At 38.4% G+C, this 25058-nt stretch overlaps 1 protein-coding gene across 2 annotated transcripts in view; it reads left to right on the top strand.

Moving 5' to 3' along the window:
* Window positions 1-5524: 5524 nt before the first annotated feature.
* Window positions 5525-25058, top strand: part of LOC143034438 (cyclin-L2-like) — a 34883-nt gene continuing 15349 nt past the window's right edge. For both annotated transcript variants that reach the window (XM_076200493.1, XM_076200492.1), the window contains exons 1-5: window positions 5525-5792; window positions 10823-11007; window positions 11104-11224; window positions 16677-16741; window positions 19163-19367. In XM_076200493.1, the coding sequence (XP_076056608.1) occupies window positions 5586-5792; window positions 10823-11007; window positions 11104-11224; window positions 16677-16741; window positions 19163-19367 (783 nt within the window). In that variant the 5' untranslated portion in view covers window positions 5525-5585. The remainder of the gene's footprint in view (window positions 5793-10822; window positions 11008-11103; window positions 11225-16676; window positions 16742-19162; window positions 19368-25058) is intronic.

The raw sequence follows: 25058 nt of genomic DNA, 5'->3' as shown, positions 1-25058 counted from the left end.
TTTAGAGAAAAAAGTGATGTTGTTGTTTTTGCCAAAAGAACCATTACACACTGAAGCACCTGACAAGACACGATAAACTTGAACGCATCAGGCACTTCTTCCAACAATGGGTTTCCTGATGTTATTATAGAGCATGGAACTCGCCGTGCAATCGAAAGATTCCTTGAAGGTTCGTCAAAACAAAATGGCAATCTTGAAATTATCAAAATATTTTATAAGAGGTTTTACAATGAACATAACAAAGAGGAGGGAAAGGCTTTGCGCGAAATAGTTAATAACGTAGTTACCCCCAGTACACAATGTTAAAGTAAATTTAGACTTCTTTTACAAACCAAATAAAACAGCGTCACTCATTATAAGGAGCAACACGGCTAATACCAGAGAACATAGTTAAAACAATATAGTGTATAAACACACACACCAGGCAGGGAAGTGTGCATCCCTTTAAAATACATTAGTTTCACTAGAACTTCTCTAGAAAAATAGACTCTATCACCATCTTTAAACACACAGCAGAATCATTTTTTGCTTTCCTAAGAAAAAAAAATCAGTCGCGGACAATCGATCACAAGCCACACTCGATAAGGTCACTAAACTTAAGGACACCTAAACTCAGATTACTAGAATATTTACTGTTCCCACCCAGCTGAAGTAGAGGCAAGAGATCTCGAAATCTGTAGATATTGGTACCCTTACAAATATTAGAAACTTCTGTTATATATTGAACAATGAGGAAAAAAAAAAGTCTTCCGCAATTTTGAACGACCTACATAGAACGTCAGCGGCTATCCAATTTAACAAAAAATGTATTAGAGAGAAGATTACTCTAAGAATTATCATAATGATAACAGTAGTACATAACAATTGTAATAAATGTATTAATGTTGTTTGGTGTTTGTTAGCCACGAAAGAGATGTCTGAGTAAATCCAAGTTTCCGTCATTTCCTCAATAATTGTGTTTGTTACGATAAATTACACAGAGACTCAAAATGGTTTGCCATGGTTTTGGAGCTTTTAATATGTACTTGTTTATTTTTACCAAGTCGTTACCCTACGTACTGGTAATGATGATAACTGTCATGCTGTATCTATCGATAAGGTCATGCAATTTTAATCGTTGAGGGTCTTGAAAGCGAACTTTACCTCTTATGTGTCACAGCCCTTGGTCAGGACGAGATTCAGCCGTTGACTGAAGCAATGAATCGTCTTTGCGAGCTGATATTCTCACACTAACATGGCTCCACACCCACAGAACTTGCCCGTCATGGCACTGTCCCCGTCAAAACAGAGGCTTCGGAAGCTGGTCACGTCTAGTCTGAGACTCTTCACTGCACTAATTAGGGGGCGAGTCAGCCCTTCCCTAGTCGGGTCCTTAGCGTGAACAAAGCCGAGGAAGGCCTCATTTCTTTGACCGCCGCTAAAGTGACGGACACAAATAGTGCCTTGTTCTTTCCCTGAATCGTCGGTTGTCTCGTCCATCATGATGGCAAAGACCCCAGAAAGCGATGGCATCACCTTCTCTTGCAAAAACCGCCATGCAAATCAAGATGTTGTGCTTATTAAAACTCGCCCCCTCGTAGAAGAATGTAAGAAGGGTAGAGAGATAATGAAAGGAGAGAAATCGAAGAGGGTAGAGAGAATTAGAGACAGAGGAAGGAAATAGGGAAGGGAGGAAGAAGGGATTTCCTTTTCCTTCCTCTCACCCCTGTTTACTTTATTCTACGCTCTAATCTGCGTCTCTTCTCAAAACATTTTATCTACCGTGTGTATAATTTCTTATATTCATATTTGTACTCAAAGGTAAATTAAAAAGGTAAGTAGAAAAGCCTCTCACCTGAAATTTCAGTGGTTTCATCTTGAATTCTTTTGCTGATGAGAGTGCTGTTCTTGTCAGAGGTTGAGAGGAGTTTCGCGAGTTCAGGATCGCCTCTCTTAGCACGGTACCGAAACAGGTTACGAAAGACTCCTTCACCATTCACGTTGGAAACAGACAGATCCAAAGAGCCATCATCACGGGGGAGAAGGAGCATGTTGCGACCACAGAAGAGAACGCTCTCGATTACCTTAACGAGCAAACGACCGTTTCTCTCAATTTGTTCCTTCCCGGTAAAGACTGCATCGATGGTCTTCGACGGGTTACACACTGTGCCGAGGAAGGCCTCCATTCGGGTCATGACAGTGGCTTGGTAGCCATTCTGGTTGTGGTTTGCCAAAACCTCTAGGGCCTTCTTGTATTTGGAACACACAAGCAACGCGGCAGCCTCCGTTCTTCGAAAGTGAAAATTTGAGCCACGGATATGTCGAGCACCAGGTACATCGGAATCTCCTCTTCTGGCCGCCTTCGTAGCTCAAGGGAAGAGCCTCGATACCTGGGACTTTCTGGTGGATGATGACCACCTTCTCTTCATCTGTTTCCTTATTCCCCACGAAATCAGCAATGCCAAGTCGAGGCTGTTAAGAAAACTGCGTCGCCTTACGTGACGAGTGAGGGACCTCGACAGAGTCTTCTCTGAAACCTCTGCCTCTGTGGTAGCATTATCCAACAGAACTGGGCGCGTTCCTCGGTGTCCTGACTATATATGTGTCAGTCAGGACACAGAGGAACGCACATAGGAACGCGCCCAGCTCTGTTATCCAGCCTCATACACCCCGTCGCTTGAACAATGTAGTAATTTTGGCGGATTCCGCTCGCTTCATAAGTTCATTTCACCGGACCTGCAAAACAGAATAATAATAATAATAATAATAATAATAATAATAATAATAATAATAATAATAATAATAATAATAATAATAATAATAATAATAATAATAATAACAATAATAGTAATAATAATGATAGTAATAATAATAATAATAATAATAATAATAATAATAATAATAATAATAATAATAATAGTAATAATAATAATAATTAAATCTATTCATACCTCGCTACCGGTATTCAAACATGCGCTTATTTTGATGAACTATCGCGGAGGTGGGGTAAGACAACCTCCTTAGGAATGAATTTGTCTATGGTTTCAACATTTTCTGCAGCTGACCTCTGAAATGAGCAATATATCTTAGCCTACATATGATATTATACATCAACTCCGCATGATTTTCAAAAGCAATATAATAATAATAATAATAATAATAATAATAATAATAATAATAATAATAATAATAATAATAATAATAATAATAATAATAATAATAATAATAATAATAATAATAACAACAAATAAATAGATAAATAGACAAATGAAATGAAAATAGATTAAAACACCTACAAATATTTTTGGGTAGGTTTATTCCCATTATTATCAATTTTCGCAAAAATTCTGAAATAAACGACAGAGTAAATTTTGAGGCAAGATTTTTTTTTTTATCAATTCTATATATTTCAACATTGAATGAACCTCAATACTGCCCTAGGGTAATATTCCTATCTGCCTCAATCTTTACGAGCTCTTGAAAATCACTGGAAAAGTACTGAGTAATGTTATCAAGGTGCATGCACTTGCACGGTCCTACCTGACTAGTTCAAACATGTATGTTGTTGTGGGAAAAACTTTTTCAGGAATCAGTTCTAAATTGTTGTGAATGCGTAGGTATTAAGCCAAAACTAAACAAATAAACATTAATCCAGATTATTTCAAAATGCCTAATTAAATGTATTAAAATTAGTAAATTATTTATTGAGAAGCAAATATCACAACCAAAAGTTCTTCTGTCGGCATACTCTGCCTTTGTAATCCTTTGCAATCACATCATAACATGATTTCAAATCGTTTATAAATAAACAACACAGTACCACAATAAAAACTTGTCCACGATTTTAGAAAATTTTACATTTAGATACACTCGATTTTATGTTTCTAACATAATATTTCGAATATAATGAATCTGATTGAACTTCATAAGAGTTTTTTGCGTTAAACATTCAATATCCTCTCTGAACAAAGTGAAAACAAATTACGTATGACGTAGTTATAACAACAACAATAGAGCCCCTCAAATTTGTTCTTGTAATACAATGGTATTTTCCCCCAGCATTTAATAAAACTTTTCATTGAGAATAATTGGAAGGATATTTATCACATTATTGAGGGCAATTCTTTAAAAATGTAAGAATAAGTATTATTTTGCCACAAAAAGTAATACATCTTACATTATTGACGGTAAATATTAAAAAATATATAAGATTATGTATTACTTGTATGGCAAAAGTTATATTTAATATCACATTTTAAAAACTCACCCTCAATCATGTGTTAAATATCCTTCCAATTATTCTCACGGAAGTGTTTTATTAAATGCTGTGAAAAAATCTGCCACTGCATTGCTGTTTTTAATACACGAAGTAGATTTCTCGACCTCTGCAACCAGATAATGAAAGAAAAAAATATATATGAAACCCCCCTGGATGCTATGATCTACGGATGTGAAATTTGGAAACTGAAAAAGACGACGGAGATAACAATTTTTGTTTTAATGTTGCAAGACAAGAGGCGGGCAAACATGGTAACAAATTTGGAGTGAAACAAATTTAGAGGCAACACAGAAGTGTAAATTATGGAATCGGGCATGGAAGGTAGGAAGGTGGATGGCATCTTGAGTCTTACCGACTGGACGCCGCAAAATAGAAAGCGTGGTAGAGATCATCGGGATAGTAAAGCTTGCAGGAGTAACATGGCAGAGGTTGATGCAATCTTGCGACTTTCAGAAGAGGTCGAGAATATTCTTTGTTTTTTTTTAGTGGACTCCAAATAGGTAAATGATTGCTTAATCACTAGATAGGAATATACTCCAAGCTTAAATAATTACGGCTGATGATAGTCATACAAATATAACATTATGCAACTCATGTTATTAGGTAGAATTGGTTGTAGAAAATCCTTTTGCGCCGTTTCTGTTTAATTAACATATATGAATGAGTAATATATACTAAAATAGTCGAAAACCATGTACAAGGACAACTATATACAATTTCCCCACATTCTTTACGTACACGTAACATGCTCCCTAAATTAGTATAAATCAATAATCGTATATCCTATCAAAATAATAATTATTTAGTAAATACTTGTTTTAAGTACTTTTGAGAAAATAAATATTTGGATAATGTATCACAAGTTTTTCTATAGAATAGGAGAAACCAGTTGCATGCTAAATTTGGACATAAAAAACAGTTGAAAGAAGATATGTTGGAGAGGAACGTAGGCTTACGAATGGGTCAAATATAGTTTGCACAAATTGAACCTACGATTTTACACCCATTTCTGTATCTCCTTCATCTGGTGACTTCTTTGTTTTCATAGAAGAATGTGTTCATGTGACCAGAAAATGACTAAACAGAAAGTTGGGCCGGATTTTCCCTAAAGTCATGCATATGACGTAAAGCCTTTTTCTACGAACGTTTTCCTAGTTACTTTGAATTCTATCATTTACGATATCGAAGTGGACAAAAATAAGGAAGTGGGATTTTAATAAAATCTAATAAGAAAATAAGGTACCAAAACCCTCTTGTACCGACTCTCTTTTGTTTTCATCGATACTAACATAGCCTCATTCCAATATTCTTCATTCGCATTCTCAAAATGGCGACGAATATGGAAGGGTCCAACACCCAAACTAAAAAGTACGGTAAAGTTGTTTTGACTTTAGATAATGTGCTTCTAACTCCAGAAAAACTTGCAGTTAGTCCTTCGCAACAAGATGGGCTGGATAAGGAAATTGAAACTGATCTCAGAATATTGGGATGCGAACTCATTCAAACAAGTGGAATTCTGCTTAGACTACCCCAGGTAAGAATATTACAAAGGACTTGATATAGATGCGTTTGCTCCTCACGAAAGATATGTGATTGTAGAAAGTGTACGGTAAAGGATTATATTACATGCCGGCTAATATCAAATGATGAAAGAAGTTGATAGGATCCCGATAATGTGAAAAAGAAACACTGACGGTGCATTTTCCCTAAGACACTTTCTCATAATCCTAATTTCCTGTTTTCCCCACATCCGGAATACCACAAACCAATATCCAACAAAGGGTTGAACTGTGTTTCATATTTATTGTTCTGGGTTAAGTTTTGTTTATAGCTGAAAGTACATTCTATAATGAGTCATAATCAAAATGAGTGAAAATAAGATGGCACATTTTACACATGGCATGGTATATATATATATACACATTTTGATGTAAACAAATTTACAGACCTGAAAACCACATTTTTATGAGTGCATGTGTTTAAGCATCCAGTATTTATATAAAGTGGTTTCATATGTCTTTGGGTTGTGCAAGCGAACATGGAAATTTAAAATACATTGAAGCCCTTCTGGTCCGATCCATCAGTTGTTCCAGTATTACATGGATGCATTTTTCACTCGCACTTATGTATGTTATTATCTTGTACCAATTCCTAGTTATTGGGGTAATGGACATTACTGGATGTAATAATCGCCCACCCCAAGAACCCAATATTTAGGAGAGACATGAGGAACCTAAGGAAGACGTTAGATGGGTAAAAGTAGCTATTCGTTGCTAATGTAGCTATTCGTTGGAAGCGTAGGTCAATAACAATAACAAATATGGCTGATTCTGAGTTTACCGCCGCAGTCCCTACATAGAAGGTGGAATCTGTGTGTTTTTTATTTGATATGCATTATTTTTATTTTAGACGTCTTCTGCAACAGTCATTACTCCATGTGTTAATTCTCCCCACCCAAAAACCCCGATTTCCCACATTTCCCCCCAGATCGTTCGGGAGGAGAGGTAGGCCTAAGTGCATTACTTAAACAATTAATATCTTAAAAACTACGCAATTGCGCAGGAAATGAAGTACACGTATGTATAGTTTTTTCCTCTGTAGTCATGAGAGACACTGAGATGCTTTCATATTCTTCATACTAGCCCTTCCTGGATTAGATACTAGATTTTTTTTTTTTTTTTTAGATTTCAAAGTTAATGTAAATTTCATGTATCCATCGTCGGGTGTAGGGTCAACTCGGCTCATTGCCAACTTGGCCCATCTCGATCAAGTCGGTCCACCACAGGTTAGGCTAGAGTAGGCAAATTTATCATACTATAATTTCTTTGACCTCAGCTTATGTAAAAACAAAGATGGCGTCTCAAGTAGCTGATGGGCTGAGTTGGTCGGCAAGCCATGGTTGTATGTTTCTGTAATTTTACCCATTTGATTTGATTAATTTTTAGTATACAATTTTTACAATCAGTTCAAGTCAATAACCAGTACAAATGATTTTTAACATATAAGGAATGTAGACTGAGTCATAGGTAAGAATATGATAATAATATTCTAGGGATAACCCAAAAAAGCCCAGTAAGGGACTATTTCCAATATTTACTCACTGACCTGTCTTTTGCTACACAGCAATATGAAATACTTACTTGCTTGGTTTACTTGGAGAAATTCCGAGGTCAATCTTCACAGCCGTAGTGATCTACCACTGCTGCCAGTCCTGCTGTCCCACCTCACAAGGGCTAGTTGGTCTGTTATTGGGGTCTCACTAATTGCCGAACAAACCGATAAAAGCTGAACATACCAACAAAACCCAAACAAGGACGGTTTTTGTTCAAATGCACACTTCTATATATATATATGGTTGCATTATTTGAACTATTTTCTTTAAAATGTGTGATTTCCATGTAATATGATCAAAGAGAAGTTATGTTTTTATCCTCTGCAAAATTACCGAACACAGCTACGATTCGACCCAGCCCGCCATCTATGATCAGATCACTGGTGGTATGGGTCAAACTACACTCTTTTAAGTTTCTTACTATTGTGATATTAGTGTAATAGACTGCATATAGTTGAATTATTTCAACTATTTTCTTTAAAATGTGTTACGTCATACTGCAGAGGCTAAAAATAACTTCTCTTTGGTCAAATTACATGAAAATCACAAATTTTAAAGAAAACAGTTGAAATAATTCAACTGTATGCAGTCTATTACACTAATAACACAACAGTTTACTCACCTGGTTGGCTACCCCGTTCTAGACCAGCATATTGCTCGAGAGAGATAAGCTTTGGGTATACAGGGATAGCCCACATGTTGCTGGCACGCCAGCCCTTGTTCAATATACATCAGAACAGAAAAGTACAGGGTAAAAGGCTGAGTTGTGTGCCATGTGCACAGAAAGTAGACAGCTAGGAACGAATATCTTAACTTAAAAGAGTGTAGTTTGATCCATACCACCAGTGATCATAAGCGGCGGGCTGGACGAATCGTAGCTGTGTTCGGTAATTTTGCAGAGGATAAAAACGTAACTTCTCTTTGATCATATTAAACATATAATGTACAATAAAGATCTCAATTCTTGGAATAATCCTTGATTTTGCATTGCTCAGTTATTTCATGTGCCCAGGTTTCCAAGCCAGCTTTGGTGTTAAGGTAGTTGTAGATTTGCCATCAGTAGAAGTAACATGTTGATTACTGTACTGTTTTGGCTTGCATCTGAAGAATTTATTGAACAGTGCATCCTTTTTGGTCATAAGTTTCCTGTTCCAGTGTTCTTGGAATTTGGTACACATGAAATCCAGTTGTCATCTGATAAGTTCCTGTTGTACCTGTTAATGTCCCAATATTGAAGCTATGCAATTTTGTGTATCCTTTCAATGCGATCTGAATTTTTGTGGCTTCCAATTTGTAAGCTTTATGTTCAACAGGTTCCAAATTATCCATTCCAAACTAACAGTTTTGTATCAACATGAGTAAAGAATTGTCTGTATGTAAAAAATGTAGCATTGCAGTGGACAAATATTGGTCCTAACATGAGTGGATTATCTTTTGATTTCTGACAGTTTCTTGTTCTTGTACACAATGAGTCACAAAACACAGCCCTAAGTTGAATGTGTGGTCTGTCCCAAACGCAGTTTTCTCAGAAATGGTAGGGTCTTGTAACTGCTCTGCAGTGTATAGGATAAGTGCAGGAGGCTGTCCAGTTATATGGATATCTTTGTATAGATTTTATGCTCATGCCCATAAACCTCTTCAATATGAGTCAAATTCTCATTGGCAGCATCAACTCCCTGATGTATGATGATGCACCACAATACTTGTGTTATAAAATATAAAGTTACGGCCATATTTCTCATTCTCTTTCAATCTGAATATTAATAACCACAACATGTGATCCAGCCAGTTCACATAATATGGAGGTCACTCAGCTCCAACTACAAAATAAATATTATCAAGACACCAACAGTGGCATTCTTGTATACCCACTTGCACCTCAAGATGCCTATGTAGATGTCATTGTATGGAAGGGGTAGTGAAAATAATTTCATCCGCTGAATTGACTTGAGGACCAACTTTTCCATACTACTTTAGTTCCTCTCGTGGTACCTTTCCAGTTTTCACTTCCCCCACTATTGCTGCCTTCATGGCACTATCAGTTCTCATGTATTCCCCTTCTGATTGTTTCACTTTAACATGGAAACTTCTTTGTTGTTGAGAAGGTCCCAATGTATGTCACTAAGGCTATCCTAGATCAATCTTCCATTCATGAAATGTATTTTAGAGTGGCTTGAAAATGTCATAGTACTTTAACATCTACATCTGGTTGCCTATTCAGAATCTTTTTTGCCATGCAACACTTATGTGCAACACTATTTCTTCTTAAGGATTTATGGGCCTGCTCTGTGGATGTAAAGTCATTTGATTGTTAACTGACTTGAACCCTGAAGTCAGGCATGCCCTAAGCCAATCAGGTACCATCTCCACTGAAACTGCATGCTCTGGCCATTCCATGTAATGCTTAGGTGGTGGGTGCCTGTAGTTGCTCACAACCCTGAGGATTTTAGGGTTATAAACTCAATGTTAGTTTCCCCTCATTTGGGACTGTTGTGGGTGTGGGAAAGGAATCTGTGTCTTGTGAATCCAAATATGGTTCTCCCAGTAGATGGACTTGCAAACGGCTCCTGTCTGATCCATAAAGTCTGCTGCATGGATGAGGGAGTAAAGACAGGCCAAGGGGGAAACCTTTAGCAAGATCACCATGTGTGCCTGCAATTTTCTTACTCTCTCCAGAGATGACTGCCTTTCCCATGGAAATTGTATAAATAACAAACTGGAATGGCGTGAATTACATGGAAGAAACTGGGAAGGATATAGAAAACTTTGCCATAACTGTTCCCATACATAAAGCCACAAAGGCTATTAAGTGATCATCTTAATTATAAGGGTTTCAGAAGACTTGAATTTCACACTTTAGTTTGTCTCCATTAATAAGTTTAGAAAATGTAAAATAAACTTAAGAAACAATTAGAACAAGAAAAAGGTAGCTAAATAAAGTCTTCACAAGAGAGAGGGAGGGAGGAGGGTCGTGGGCCAATTTTTAAGATACAAAAAATGAAACTTTCGACCACTTCTAAAGTATTGGGGGCAGCACAAAACCACCAACACCAAAGAAGGCTTCAAACCTACAACACTAGCAATCAGGAAAATTAAACTTGTGCAAAATAAAATTTAGGCTCAGAAACTACCCCATCCTGTGATTGTGTGATATTATCAGCATCAGATTGGGCATAGTTTTTATGGTCCCATCCCCAAACTTCCCCATTGTAAGTAAATAATAATTGTTCCTAAATCTTAGAATATCCAAAATAAGAAACTTTGGCCTAAGCATTTAGGATAAAGGTTTCTGAAGTTGTATATGTAACTGTAGGTGATATTTTGTTTACTGGCCTACTGTTTTGTTATTGATGTGAGATTTTTGTTGTTGATGTAATCAAGGATTGTTGTGTACAGTAGTAATCTTTGTTTGAAAATTGAAGTAATCAATCAAAAAATACTTTTTTTCACAGGTTGCGATGGCCACAGGTCAAGTACTCTTCCAAAGGTTCTACTATGCAAAATCATTAGTTAGGTATCCAATGGAAGCTACTGCTATTGCTTGTATAGCTTTAGCTTCCAAGATAGAAGAAGCACCTAGAAAAATAAGAGATGTGATTAGTGTATTCAATCACATCAGACAAGTCAAGAATGGAAAGTAAGTTGACCTTATACATTTGTGAATATTTGTGGAATTGTGCTTTATATGGAATATATTTTGATTGCGTTTCAATAATTTTATGCCTATTCACAGAACAATACAACCAGTAATTCTAGATAGCAATTACATTGCTCTTAAAAACCAAGTAATCAAAGCAGAACGGCGACTGTTGAAGGAGCTTGGCTTCTGCTGTCATGTTAAACATCCACACAAGGTATGTTTAACGACAAATTTACCACATTTTGACTTTGTTTTGTAATTTCTTTCAGTTCTTATTTTGTTTGCAGGCTTGTAAGCCCTTTCATTTTATTTTTTAGCTAAATGTTACAGGCATTTGCTTAGAATATAATGTCATGGCCTGTGTGTATACCAGTGATGCACAGTTTGCTGCCGACCTTAGTAATGCTGCAGTCAATATCATGCTTCAAGAAAACTCATTAAAAAGGGTATCATGCAGAATTGAGTTGAACACTTTAATGTACTGGGTAGTTTCTATGAACTTTATGAAATACATTTAGTGGAAGAAAATTCATTCAATTAGGTAGTTTTTAAAGGGCTAATTGATATATTTTCTTAACATTGTTTTTTTAAGCAGAGCAAAATTTTCTAGGGTTATCTCAGTCTTGAAAATGCTTTAATGGGTTGAACAATAGTTTTGTTCAGTTTTAAAGCTATCAGATACAAGTTACAAGGAAGACTTGCATTGTAATGATATGGTGTTTGAATTGTGAAATGAAAGTGTAAAGTGGAGAGACAAGGTGGGCTCCCAAGAGTTGGCACTTCTCGTTTATATTTAATTATTGGTTAACTTTACGAAGAAAATGAGAGTGATGAGTGAGGAGAAATAAGGAAGGATGAGGTGAAGGCAGTTGTTAAGATGATGAAAGCAGGTAAGGCACCTGGTCTGGATGGATGCCATGCAGAATGTCTGAAAAAGGGAGGTACAGTGATGGACTGGCTGGTGAGGTTATTTAACCCCTCCCATACGGTGCCGCCTACGTAGGCGGCATGAGGAGCAAGTGGATACGCGAGGTTGCCATATCGGCGTCTTGATTATATTTATTGTAGTTGCCCCTGCATAATGACATACTCTCTAAACTGTCTTCATCACATTTTCTATGGTTATCAAAATTCACGGGTGAAAGAGAGAACGATCGATATAAGCGGTGACTATTTTTTATGATGCAAGTATTATGACGAAACATCGTACGTCTGGCAGCTAATGCTGCCCGCGAGATTTTGGCCCGTAGTGAAGTGGTTAATGTTTGCTGGAGAGAGGGTAGAGTGCCGGAGGACTGGAGGAGTGCCTGTATAGTTCCTCTTTACATGGGAAAAGGGGAGAAGTGTGAATGTAGTAGTTTCAGAGGGATCTTGCTGATTTTTTCTGTGTGATATCTAGGTCTGAAGGATCTTGCTGATTTTTTCTGTGTGATATCTAGGTCTGAGGAAACCTTCACAGCATGAGTTTTATTCAGATCTGACGAGTAGTTTTTTATTTTTTAATAAAAAACACCATATTTTTGGGCTTCTTTCAAATCCTATCTCCTCTTACAATTTTTATTCGATGTCTTTCATTTTACAGCAAAAGAATCTTCTACATATATAAAAAAACAAAATAGAAAGATTTTTTTTAATATCTTTGTTTAACGTCGAGGGAAAAAAATATTAAAAACATTATAGAAAAAAACGCAAAATTTTGACTTTGACACGTTATTAAAAATATTCTTTTTAACATATGCAAAAAAACTCTCTCTTTCATTTTTTGTCATTTATCTAGCTATTAATAGAGACCTCATATGCAAAAATCGGTTGAAAATTGAGGGAGGAGATAGACTTTGAGTATCAAAAACTTAAATTTTTCAGAAATGAGTGTTAAAGTTATTTTTTTCCTTAGTTTGACTAAATTTTACATTGGACCTCCTAAGACCCATTGAAAACAGGTTCCATTGTATTTTCATGATGATTTTGCATCTTTCAAGTAACTCGGGCACTTTGTACCCGCCTACAGTGTAGGATATTATTCACTCAAAGTGAGGGTCTCATAAGCCGCCACCTCACTCTTTGTTGCAAAGTTTGAGTTCTTGATCTAGAATGACCCAGCAAGGTAGTCTGATTGCTGGGATTCAGCTCTCTTTCTTTTCTTGGGTTTCCTTTCTGGTGTTGGAACAGGCTCTTGCTGCATCAGGGACATCACTGTGAGGTTTGAGACTCTAAACCCAAGGTGTTGCAACAAGGAGGCATCCTTGTAGCCACTTGTTAGCAAACAGTTGTTTGCGTAGAGACAACTTGTCTGATATAGGTGTAGAGGACAGAGGATCAGGTGCTGAGGATGTGGATGTAGATGGAAGGGAGAGAACTGCTGGAGGGAGTACTAGTGGTGGTGGCGGAGGTGGTGATAACAAAGTTGATGCTGGGGTTCTTTCTTTCTCCCCTTGAGTTGCTAATGTAGACGTTCTTATCTTCTGCAAGTGTGCCTTTTGTTTGGATAGCTTAGGCATGGCTAATATCTTCAAATATCTCTTCACTGGAAAATAGATGCGAATTTCACACGGCAAATTAGTGAATGTGGCAAGCTAACGTGTACATGTCCTTTACTTTGTAAGGCTCAGGGCACTGCCAGTCGTGCAGGCTGAACTTCCTCACACCACATACTCACGTGCATGCCGGACATAAGAGAAAACTTTATGAGTGCATCAAATGGTCAAAACGTATGTAAACAATGGTCGTACGCAGCAGGTGGCTGCCGGGGGGAGGGAGGGTAGGCCCTTTAAACCCTTTAAAAATGGCGGTTCGGTAAAAACACTTTACCAGCATCTAGAGCATGATCCCTACTATGTATTTATGCAATAAGAAAAAAAAAATTGAATTTTTCTTAAATCTGGGGGCGGGGGGTCCCCTTAAGTGTAGTTGGGAAGGCTTATGGGAGGATCTTGATTGAGAGGATTAGGAGAGGAACAGGAGTAATTGGTGAGGAACAGTGTGGATTTAGGACAGGTAGAGGTTGTGTAGATCAGATCTTTGTGGTAAGACAGATATGTGAGAAAGCTATAGTAAAGGGGAAGGATGTTTTTTGGGCTTTTATGGATCTGGAAAAGGCTTATGATAGGGTAGACAGAAAGGCACTGTGGGAGGTTATGCAGATATACGGGATAGGAGGAAAGCTTCTGGAGAATGGTTGTATATGGATGATGTTGTGATTGCATGAGGTGGAATGGGCGGGGGGATGGGGGGTGAGGTAGTATGTGTGAGCAAAATTTGACGCAGCCCGAAGGGATTTCTCCCCCGTCTTCTCCTTTTATGCAATGGGGTGATGGAGAGGGGGGGTTGCTGATTTAATGAAGCGGCCTTGCTATGGATGTGCTGTGTCTTGCGACACTGCTTCTGACCCAGGGCAGTGGATAAGGTGCAGGGATGACCCGTCATCCAGGAGGTGCTAAGATAAGAGGGAGGGTGGAGGGGTGTGGAGTGTATTCAGGGATGGAATGGGTGGGAATGATTTTATGCCTTTTCCTTTTTGGCTACCTCCCTTGTAAGGGGGAAAAAGCCTTGGTATATGTATGTGTATGTAACTTTTATTAGATATATGATATAAAATTTTATGAACCCCATTACTAAAGGAGACCTTTACTGGTATTGTTTTGAATAGCACCTGGATTTTTAATTCAGCATGGGACAATTCTTGCTCATTCCAGTGCATACAGGGTGGCATATCTTTCATTGGTGAAGGAAAGCTCATGATAAACTCCATCCATACTGAGCAGTACTCCTTTAGTCTGGCAGCTGCCCATTTTAATTGGTCATGTGCACATTGAGTATCAAAAGGTGTAGAGGCAGTCACAAATAACTTATGGTGATACATTGACTTTTTCATAATAGGAAATTAAGAGTGGTGGGTCCTTAGTCTCCTTGCTCTGTCCCATTTAGTTGCTTTTTTACAATATGCATGAGAACACGTTGGCAAAATTCATTTCCCCCTGCATATGAAGGGGAAAGAGGTGTGGGAGGACATTAAGAGCTCTATGTATATAGGGTCATGTGTAGCAAGGAGCAGAAGTTATCAAGCAAAGGATGTACGTAAATGTCTTTGGGATAGGGGCGTGAAAAAATGTCATGAGAGATAGGTATCCTGGGGTGAACAAAAGACTAAAAAATGGTGTTTGTGTTCATGACATTATATGGGGAAAAAATTGAGGAAGGTAGGAATGGGGAAATTGAGAGAGCGAGTGGGTTGAGGTGAAGGAGAAACTGCATCACGGCTGTCATGTTGCCATGGCTGTTCAATGTGTACATGGATGGGGTGGTGTGGAAGATAAATGCAAGGGTAATGGGCAGGGGATTGGAGATTGTGAAGAAAATGGAGAAAAGTGGAAGGTGAGCCAGTTGTTGTTTGCTGATGATATTACCCTTGTGGCAGGTTCAGAGGAGGGATTAAGGGAGTTAATGATGGGAAGGTATGTGATAGGAAACTTTTGAAGAAAATTGTGGGTAAAAGAGTTGATGAGATGTAGAAGGGTAGAGGATGGCAGTGAGTTGGAAGTACATATGAAAGGAGAGAGTCTAGAGGAAATGGATAGCTTTAAGTATTTGGGGTCACATTTGGCAGGAAAGGGAGGAATGGAGGTGGAGGTAAATTGTAGATTGAGAGAAGAAAGTAAATGCCTTGGTGGATTAAATAGTGGTATGAGAAATAGGCAACTGGGAATGGTTGCAAAGAGGAGATTGTATGAACGGGTGATTGTGCCAATGGTGGTGTATACAGTAGATGAAATGTCTTAGAAGTATGGTAGAGGTTACAAGGTTGGATAGAGTGGGAAGTGAGGAGGAGAGTGGGAGTGGAAAAAGAGATGGCAGATAGGGCTGATGAAAGATTATTGGGATGGTTTGGACACATGGAAATAATTGAGGGGATGACCAAGGATGAGATGGATGGATGGGGTGAAGGGAGCATTGAGAAAGAGGGGAATGTCTGTTGAGCAGGGAAGGAAGTAGGCAGGGGATAGGAATGAGTGGAGAATGGCTGTTTAAGGATACTGTGATACATGGAATCAAAGAATTCCATTCTTCAGCACTCAACATGAATTGTATTGGTAAAATATTCATGGAATTGTTTTTATTCAAGTAGTATATCTTACATTTTTCCATGAAGATAGAACTGGGTGGGAATCTAGAATATTGGGAGCATTATTACCTTTGAATTATTATTTTTTTTATCATAGACATGCCACTAAGTTAAGAAAGGTAAAAATATGTATGAAGTTATTAATGGTATTGTGGTGTTTGTGCCATTGTACATACATATACCAATGGCTTTCTCCCCCTTACAAGGGAGGTAGTCATTATACTTGTGGATTGAAGAAATGGAAAAAGTGCATCCCTGGTATATACAATTCGTCATAAAACCCATAGAAAGGGTTATGTAGTCCCCTTCCTATGTATGTCATTATCACTGTTGTTATTATTTCTAATTTATTTACATGTTTATTTTTCGCTTGCTTGAAGTGATGAATTACTTGGAAGAAAATGCTCATGAAAAAATTTTCATTTCAGAAAATGAGATGCTTACCATGTACACAGGTTTTTGTATTGTAACATATTTTTGGAAGTACAAAAGCAATAGAAGTTATTGAATGATTTGGACAAATTATTAACGTTGATGCTTTTTTTAGATCATTATCATGTACCTGCGTCTCCTGGAAGCTGATGAGAACCGCAAGCTGGCCCAGTCTACATGGTAAGTTGCAATTGTTTCAGCCTTAGCCGTGGGTGCTCCATTCTTGTCTCCTGCCTAGGCCACCCTAACTGGATTCCTCATTGGATTCCTGATCATTTTGTACAATTCTACCAATTTGTCAAGTTATGTTTGTTGTCCTCACATTAATGGTTTTATGAGAAAAGCCTCTGTTTTGTTTGTTGTATAAAATCACTGTGGAGCACCCAGCAAAATTAATTGAACTTTTGAGAAACAGCAAATCTTGGACTGGTTTCCTTTTGAGGCTGTGTGAACCTGATACATGCTTTGTGGAGGGTACCCTGCATGTGTAGTGCAAACTCAGCCCCTCCTTTATCGACTTGGTAGCACTTCACATTGGAATGGGACAGCATTATATCATAATAAATTTTTTTTTTATTATGGGAACATCTTGAGTAAGTTTCAAAATTTATAGTTTGTGAAATACAAGACACTCCCCTCTGTCATTGGAGCTTATTGTTTCCAGATAAGTTGTGAAGCACACTCACACACACAGTGAAGGTGAAAAGTTTGGCAAGGTTTAGTGGAAGTCCTTTGGGGCTGTGTTCATCCAAAAGGCCATACATGCATGTGTCAGGTCCACAGCACTACCTTCACCAGTGCTCTTCTTAAATGCTCTAGTTTCAATGGTTCAAGTAACTGTCATTATTTTCATGGTGATGTGTACATTTGATTTTTTTATTGAGTGTTTTATTTTTTTTTTTTACTGTGGAGCTAGATGAGACTTGACATTATTAGTTGTTGAATATGTTGAAGTGAGGAAACTATTTACATGGTTGCTGTGGGTTATATATATTATTTGAAGTTTATATTGTTGAAACATTTATATATATATATTCATATTGTTTGCACTGTATGTTAAATTATAGCACATCAGTGTATATGAATTTAACACATACTGGAGGTAGACATAACAGCTCCTTTGGGTTGATGGCTATGGACAAAGTGCAGATAGATCTGTGAAGGTTTAGATGGAAGATAGTTATTGCACAAGTATAAACAGTATCCAGATGTCTTATTTGGCAGGTACTTCTGTAGCAACCAAATCCAAGTATAGAAGGTTCTCGAACTGGCATGTACATCATTCCCTGGTAGAGAAAAGCACACTAAATTTCCAGATATTAATTTGTTTATATCTAAGCTTTGATACAAAACCAGAGAATGTTGTATAATAGGTGTTGTAAAGATGTGTTCCTATTATTAATGATTGGTTTTATTCCATCTCAGAGCAAGGTGGGGTAAGGTAAGTAGTGTTGGAGAGACCAGCACTGCCCCAGCACTCACCACCACCACCTCAACCATCACCACCACCACGTACACCACCAACTACCAAAGTTGTGGTCCTCCCTCCTTCCCCCGGCTCCTGGTGACCCCATCATCCTTTGAGGGATGCAAGAGGTTCATGAGGCCAGGGCTGCCACACGGCAACCGTTGTTGGACCCTGAGGTGGCGGCTACAGCTGCTGTTGGCACCACTTGCCACCTGGGGATGCCTGGGGGGATATCGACTACTGGCCATGCGCGCCTCCGCTGCACTGCCTACGGTGGCACAGTGTCCTATTGGTTATAGTGCTTTGGACACTTGCTCAGTTTTGTCATGAATTAAGCCACTGGCATTTGTCACTGATTAAAGTCAATCGTTTTCAAATAATCATCCTTGAGGATAAACTTGCAATTCATGCTAAGATATCAAGTAGTGACATATTGTTGATAAATAATTATAGGCCTTTGAAATATAGGTAAGTAGTGGACGTTTGAATTGCCAGTGCGTTTTTCAGGATAGTGTGTTGGAGGCATCACTGGACTGTCTTTGGTTGGGAACGAGAACTATCGCATGTGTGTCGGACCATCTGCACTGAGCATCTGCATTTATTTCTTGATTTCATTACTCATTGATGCATAACAGTTCATGAATTCAGTAACAAGTTGGACAAGATTAAGTGTATGCTTTGGTGAACAGTGCAGTGACAATAAGTGGTGAAAATTGCTCAAGGGGTGCAGGGCTTAGGTTTGGGTTGGGGAACATCTGGATCTTAGTTTCTTTGCAGGATCACAAGTGACGACAAGGAGAGGAATATGGAAGGGTGGTGTGGAGGGCAGTGCTATTGCTTCATCAGTCTTCTAGCATCACTTCGCAGTCTTCTGCATCAAGTTGAATTAATTTGGAATATAGATTAAGAAGTCATGCCTGAGTAACTTTGGCAGTTTTGATGTTATATTGACATCATGATTGATTTTTGGTTTAGCCTAATCTGAGATCAGTTAAATGGTTGCTTTGCTGCCAAATAATAGTTTGTAGGCACAGAACGAATTTAGTCCATAAAGTAAAGATAGCCATCAACTCATAGAGAGCTTGCAGTAGTAGGCAAGCACTAGCCACAAGAAACTTTGTGTCTCTTTATAGGAACTTCATGAATGATGCCCTAAGGACTGATATATTTGTGCGGTACACCCCGGAGACAATTGCCTGTGCCTGTATATGGCTGTCAGCAAGACAGTTACGCATCGCTCTACCTGAAAATCCTCCTTGGTATCATGCACTCCATGTTGCCTTGGAGGATCTAGAAGATATTGCTGTTACTATACTTAAGATTTATACGAGGAAGAAGGTGAGTCGAGTTTATTGGTTGTATAAGGTGTTTGTTGTATCAAAAAAATTTAGGTGTATATAACATAAGCATATAATGACTTGAGTGTAGAAGGCACTGTGTGTGTGTGTGACTGGTGTATAGTAGGGCATTGCAGACTGAACCCACCATGTAATCTATAATTATAATTTGTCAGACTATCTTTATGCTTGTATGTGTTTGAATGTATTTTTCAGTTTGTGATATGAGGTTTGAGCTATGTTCAAGGGGTGATGCATTTATATCACATGTGGTGTAGTGTGTGTGTATGGATGCATTTTTACTTTATATTTGATTTATTTTTTATCCAATTCCTAGATTTTACATTTCTTTGTATTGAAGTTCATCTTCCACTTCTGGCTCCATTTGTAAGACTCCCCAAATCCTCCTGTAGCTGTTTACAATCCTCTTAATTTTTTACCCTGTGTTTGTGTGTGTGTGATTGTGTGAGTTTAAACAAGATCAAAAGACTTGTTTTTCCATGAGATTTTCATGGCATTAAATACAAGTTGTGTGTGAATGATATTTTGACAGCCTGAAGGGATTTCTGTCTTCTCTTTTTCTGTATGAGGGGATGGAGAGAGGGTCGCTGATTAAGTGAAGTGGCCATGCTGTGGATGTACTGTGTCTTGTTGCATTGCATCTGACCCAGGGCAGTGGGCGTGATACAGGGATGACCCGTCATCCATGAGGACCTAAAATGAAAGGGAGGATAGGGGGATGGATGAGAATGAAATCAGTGGGAGTGGGTGCCTTTTGATTTGGCCACCTCCCTGGTAAGGGGAAAAGCTCATGGCATAGATAGATATTAATTACATGGAGTCTACATTTCAACACCAAACCAATTCATGAATACTTGTGGGAAATTTTAAGAGTTGGTGACCTGTTCCATGGGACGGGTGCACTGGGAATGAACCTGGAGCATCACTGGAATGATGAGGTGCAAGTTTCACTTTGCTCAAGTTAGGAATGAAAAGGATGACGATTTTTCTCCTTTGTTGTGCAATATGCCTACCTTATTTTGTGGGTAATGATTGATCAGGTGGGGATAATGGAGGAGGGATAGAAAGAAATGAAATCCTGGCCATAAGTGATTAGTTGGTGGACTGATCTTTAAACTTGTGTCCAAAAGCAATTGCTGAATAGTTGAATGATTTTGTTTGTGGGGAAAGAACAGTTTCAGGTTTCCTCTATTAAAAAAAGCTCAGTTTAGCTATCTGTGAAAAGGGAACTACTGGGGATTATGTATGACAATGTGTTTTGAAATTCATGGCCCTTGTTTGGCCTCAGACAGGATTAGGCAGTGAAGCACTAATATAATGGGATTAAAGTGTGTGAGAGTGGTAAATAAAGAGCAGGATGTTTGCTGTTGAATTTCAGGCAGGGTTGTGTATAATGTGACCATGGTTATTTAACCACTTTATGGGATGGAGATTTGGAATTTAAGAGAGGCAGAAAGGATAAGTGTATTGGAGATGAAGTGTCTGATAAATATGATGGGGGTTACAATGCTGTATAGAGTGAGAAGTAAGGTGAGGAGGAGGAGAGGGGGTGGAATAAGAGGTGGCAGATAGGGTTGAGGAAAATTTTTTGGAATGGTGTGGACACGTGGAAAGAACGAGTAAAGAAAGATGAGCAAAAAGTGTGGCTACCTCCCTTAAAAGGTGGAAGGGGTCTTCAGTATATAGATGTATGAAGTGATCAGAGAAGTGAATGCAGGGGTTGTTAATCAGTCTGTTGGCCCTGGTTTCTTTTGCAGAAAATTTGAGGCCTATAGGTAAGAATTGTGTATAGGGGAGCAAATTGGGAAGAAAATGGACAAAAATGGTTGAGAAACAGCTTAGTCTGTGTGAATAATGCATTTCTGTGGGCAGATTCAGAAGAGGGTTTGAATGTGTTGAATGAATTTGGTAGAGTTTTGGAGGAGAAAACAGAGTGTTAATATATCACAAGGAGTTGATGGCAGTTGCTAAGAGTGGAGGAAATGAGGATGATGGAAAGTTTTATATTTCTTCCCTGAGTGACTTATGGGCCTGTCTGATGGCTGTTGCTGGATGCCTGGATGCTGTGGGTCTTCTGCAAGAGATGTCTGGGGACAACAGATTGATTGAATATATAATAGATATATGGATATACATGAAAGTAGAAGACCAGGGTAAGAAATTGGGATGTAGGGATAGAAGAAAAGTTCCATGGTGCCATAGGAGCAGTAAGAGTGTCACTACTTGCAGTAGAGGTTGAGGTGACAGCAGTTTGAACCTTGCCCCCAGCAAATTAAACCAAGGGTATAATTGATTAAATTCCATTCTACGAGGTCCTTAATAAGGGCAGCATCCTGATATGGGGAGGGAGTTTGCAAAGTTATACTGAATCATCATTGTCAACCCCACCACCACTAGTCATAATAATTATCACCTCCAATCATCAGTCATCGTCGTCAGACATCATCATCAGTCATCGTCGTCAGACATCGTCATCAGTCATCGTTGTTGGACATCATCAATCATTGTCATCAGTCGCCACATGTAAAGGTAGAATTGACATTGAACCAGTTATTTATAGATGACACTGCATTTGTGGCTGATTCTAAGAGACTGAAGCAATTGGTGACCAAGTTTGGAAGATTGTAAAAATGGGTAAGAGTAATAGTGACGGTGTACAAGAAATGATGGCAGATAGTGAAAAGCTTGATGAAATGGAGAATTTGAAGTATTTTGGGTTGTTTGTGGCAGTGAATGGAGTAGAGGGTGTGGAGATGCATTGTAAAGGCAAGAAGAAAAGGTTTGACGAGTGGAAATTGAGAGATAGGTATTTGATAATGATAATAGAAAGATAAGGTTGTGTAAAGGAGTTATTGTACCCATAGTATAGTGTGGGCAGGAAGACTTTATTGTTTGAGATAAAGTTTATGATATGAAATAGAATGATGACTGGTGAGACAGAATGAAAGTGGGAAAAGATGGAGAGAATGAGGAGGACCAAACACGAGTTGGATGGATGGGGTGAAGCATGTTTTGATGGATGTGGAATGTATTGAGCAAGGAAGAGGGTGTGCAAAAGATGAGTAATTTCAGGGAGATGTGAATGGATGAAGGGATGCATATCTCATCTGCATTTTAAATTGGAGTAAAAAAATACTAAGTGGGGACTTGCCAGACAGTTTAGCTTGCTGCATTACCTTTGATGAAAGCAGTTATATGTTGGAAATCTTGGTGGCAAATAAATGCTGTTGGGGATTAAAAAGTGTAGTAAGATATAGGCATTTGGGAATTGATGCAGAGAGAAGATTACATAAAGATATTGTGCCTACACTGTGGGGGGGCAGAGACATTGAATTCAAAAGAGGCAGAAAGGAGAAGCATTAATATGTTTGAGATGAAGTATCTGAGAAGTGTGGTAGGGGTTACAAGGTTGGATAGAGTAAGAAATAAAGTGGTGAGGAGGTGAGTGGGGGTGGAAAGGGAGCTGGCAAATAGGTCTGATGAAAGATTATTATTGGGATGGGTTGGACTCGTGGAAAGAATGAGTGAAGAAAGATTAACAAAAGGTGTGGATGGAGTGAAATTGAGGGAATGACCAAGGATGAGATGGATAAGGTGAAAGGGGCTTTGAGCAAGAGGGGGAATATCTGTTGAGCAAGTAAGTGAGATGGCAGGGGATGTGGGTGAGTAAAGTATGAGTATGAATGATATTTTGACGCAGCCTGAAGGGATTTCTCCATGTCTTCTCTATTTTTTTGCATAAGGGGATGGGGGAGGGAGGGTTCCTGTGTGAGTTTAGTGGCCCTGTTGAGGAAATGCCGTGTCCTGATGCATTACTTCTGACCTGGGCAGTGGTTGAGAGATAAGAATGACCTGTCATCCATGAGGAGATAGATACGAGGGAAACAATGGAGGTGGATAGGAGTGGGGAGTGATTTGGCTACGGCCTTTATAATGTGGAAGAAGCCCTTGGTATGTAGATAGACAAAGATGATAATTTGTTGAATTGAAATATTGAATGGATATGGACCATTGACGAGTACCTGCTAGAGATAATCCGGGATAATGAACATCAAAGATAATCATCTCAGCCACCTGTTTTCAAAACCTGTAGCACTTGCACAGGATCATGTCCAAGATCTGTCAAGTGCAATGGAATGCCCTTTACTTTTTCACAGAAGAGCTGGCAGTTGGTGACTGCTGATTTGCTTCCAAATGCAGGTGACACAAACTGCTCCAACACTAATACAATATAGACATTAGTCCAAAAGTTTCTTCCTTTCTTCCTACATACATCTAAAGAAGGACCCAGTGCCTGTTGCCAGGCACTAGGGTGCTGCAGGTTTCCAGTCAGTGACACTTGATGCAACAAATTTTATATAATTGAATGTATGAATTTATGGTATAACTCCTTAAGTGAGTTGGGATGTGATGTATCAATAAGAATTAGATATTAATTTTGTAACTTAAAATACATCAATGTAATGCAAGTTTTTCATGGCGAAAATCATAAAAAATATTCTAAGTGATACACTAAATACAACTTGTGATGACGGCGAGTTTCCAGGTGCCATGTTTGTTTTTGTTTGTTTTTGAAGGCAAACTAATGATAGTAATAGATAATGGTCTAGTCTAGTATGCTGAATACTGTTACATACCCTATGTTAGGTTAGACCAGACCATTTGAGTTTCGTTAATTTGTCTTCGACTACAAACGTAAACGTGGTGTCAGGGAGCACATTGACATCAGAGTTTTGTATTTAGCATTTAGCAATTTTTTTGTTATGGATTTCTGCCACAAAAAACATATATTACGTTGATACATTATAGTTTACAAAATATTTCATTTTCTAATGATATATTGCTTAGATGTGCACTTCTGGAAACTTACTGAATTTATAATTTATGAATAGATTGAACGTGTAGATGGTGCTAGTGGAAGATGTGTCGGAAATGTGTACGAAAGAGTAGGAATTTGTAAATAGTCAAAGTGACTTAATTTTTGACGTTACAGATAGGTGTCACACCTTACACAGTTGTACTTGAAACCCTAAATCCAAGTCATTATTTAAGGGACACAAAACCTTCAGGGTAATCAGTTATGCTAATTTCATCATATTCTATGATGAATCTCAGAGCCATGCCAGTAGAGGGGCTTCCAGATGACCGAAGCACTAACTTGCATCTTGCTCTGACACAAGTGCGTGTTTTCTAGGTATAATCTGTCAGAATGCTGCAGTGTTGTTCAGAGAAGGTAAACACCCAGGCCTTTCCAGGAAGAGTGTCATTGAATTATGGAACAAACTTTTTCCATGATGGTTCAGATGATCTAGTACAGTTGATGGGTACACAGAAGGCTAACATAAGTCTCCTATTACTTCAATATACAATGCAAGGGCCCTCGCATCCCCAAGAAGCTGGGCTGTCTACCTGCCAGCAACTAAGAGCTTCTGGGATCTCTAGGTATTGTACTGCTGCTGTGTTATTGTAGGAATGCTGTATTTTGCCATTGTCTGAAAAATAGAGAACACAGACCTTGTAAGGTACATATGAGGAAGTGTATTCTTTATGTACTGGATGTACTACAATTTCAGGGCATTATCTGGTTGTTCCGGTGCATCATTCCAAATAAAGATTGAGCCAAAACGGTATGAAGAGAAGTGACGGTCAGAGTAGACGGGAGTGTTCAAAG

This window comes from Oratosquilla oratoria, chromosome 17 (assembly GCF_046742065.1).
Source record: "Oratosquilla oratoria isolate Oo_2021 chromosome 17, ASM4674206v1, whole genome shotgun sequence".
NCBI lineage: Eukaryota > Metazoa > Arthropoda > Malacostraca > Stomatopoda > Squillidae > Oratosquilla > Oratosquilla oratoria.
The sequence above is the reverse complement of the archived record's forward strand: the minus strand, read 5'-3'. Positions and strand labels throughout refer to the sequence as shown.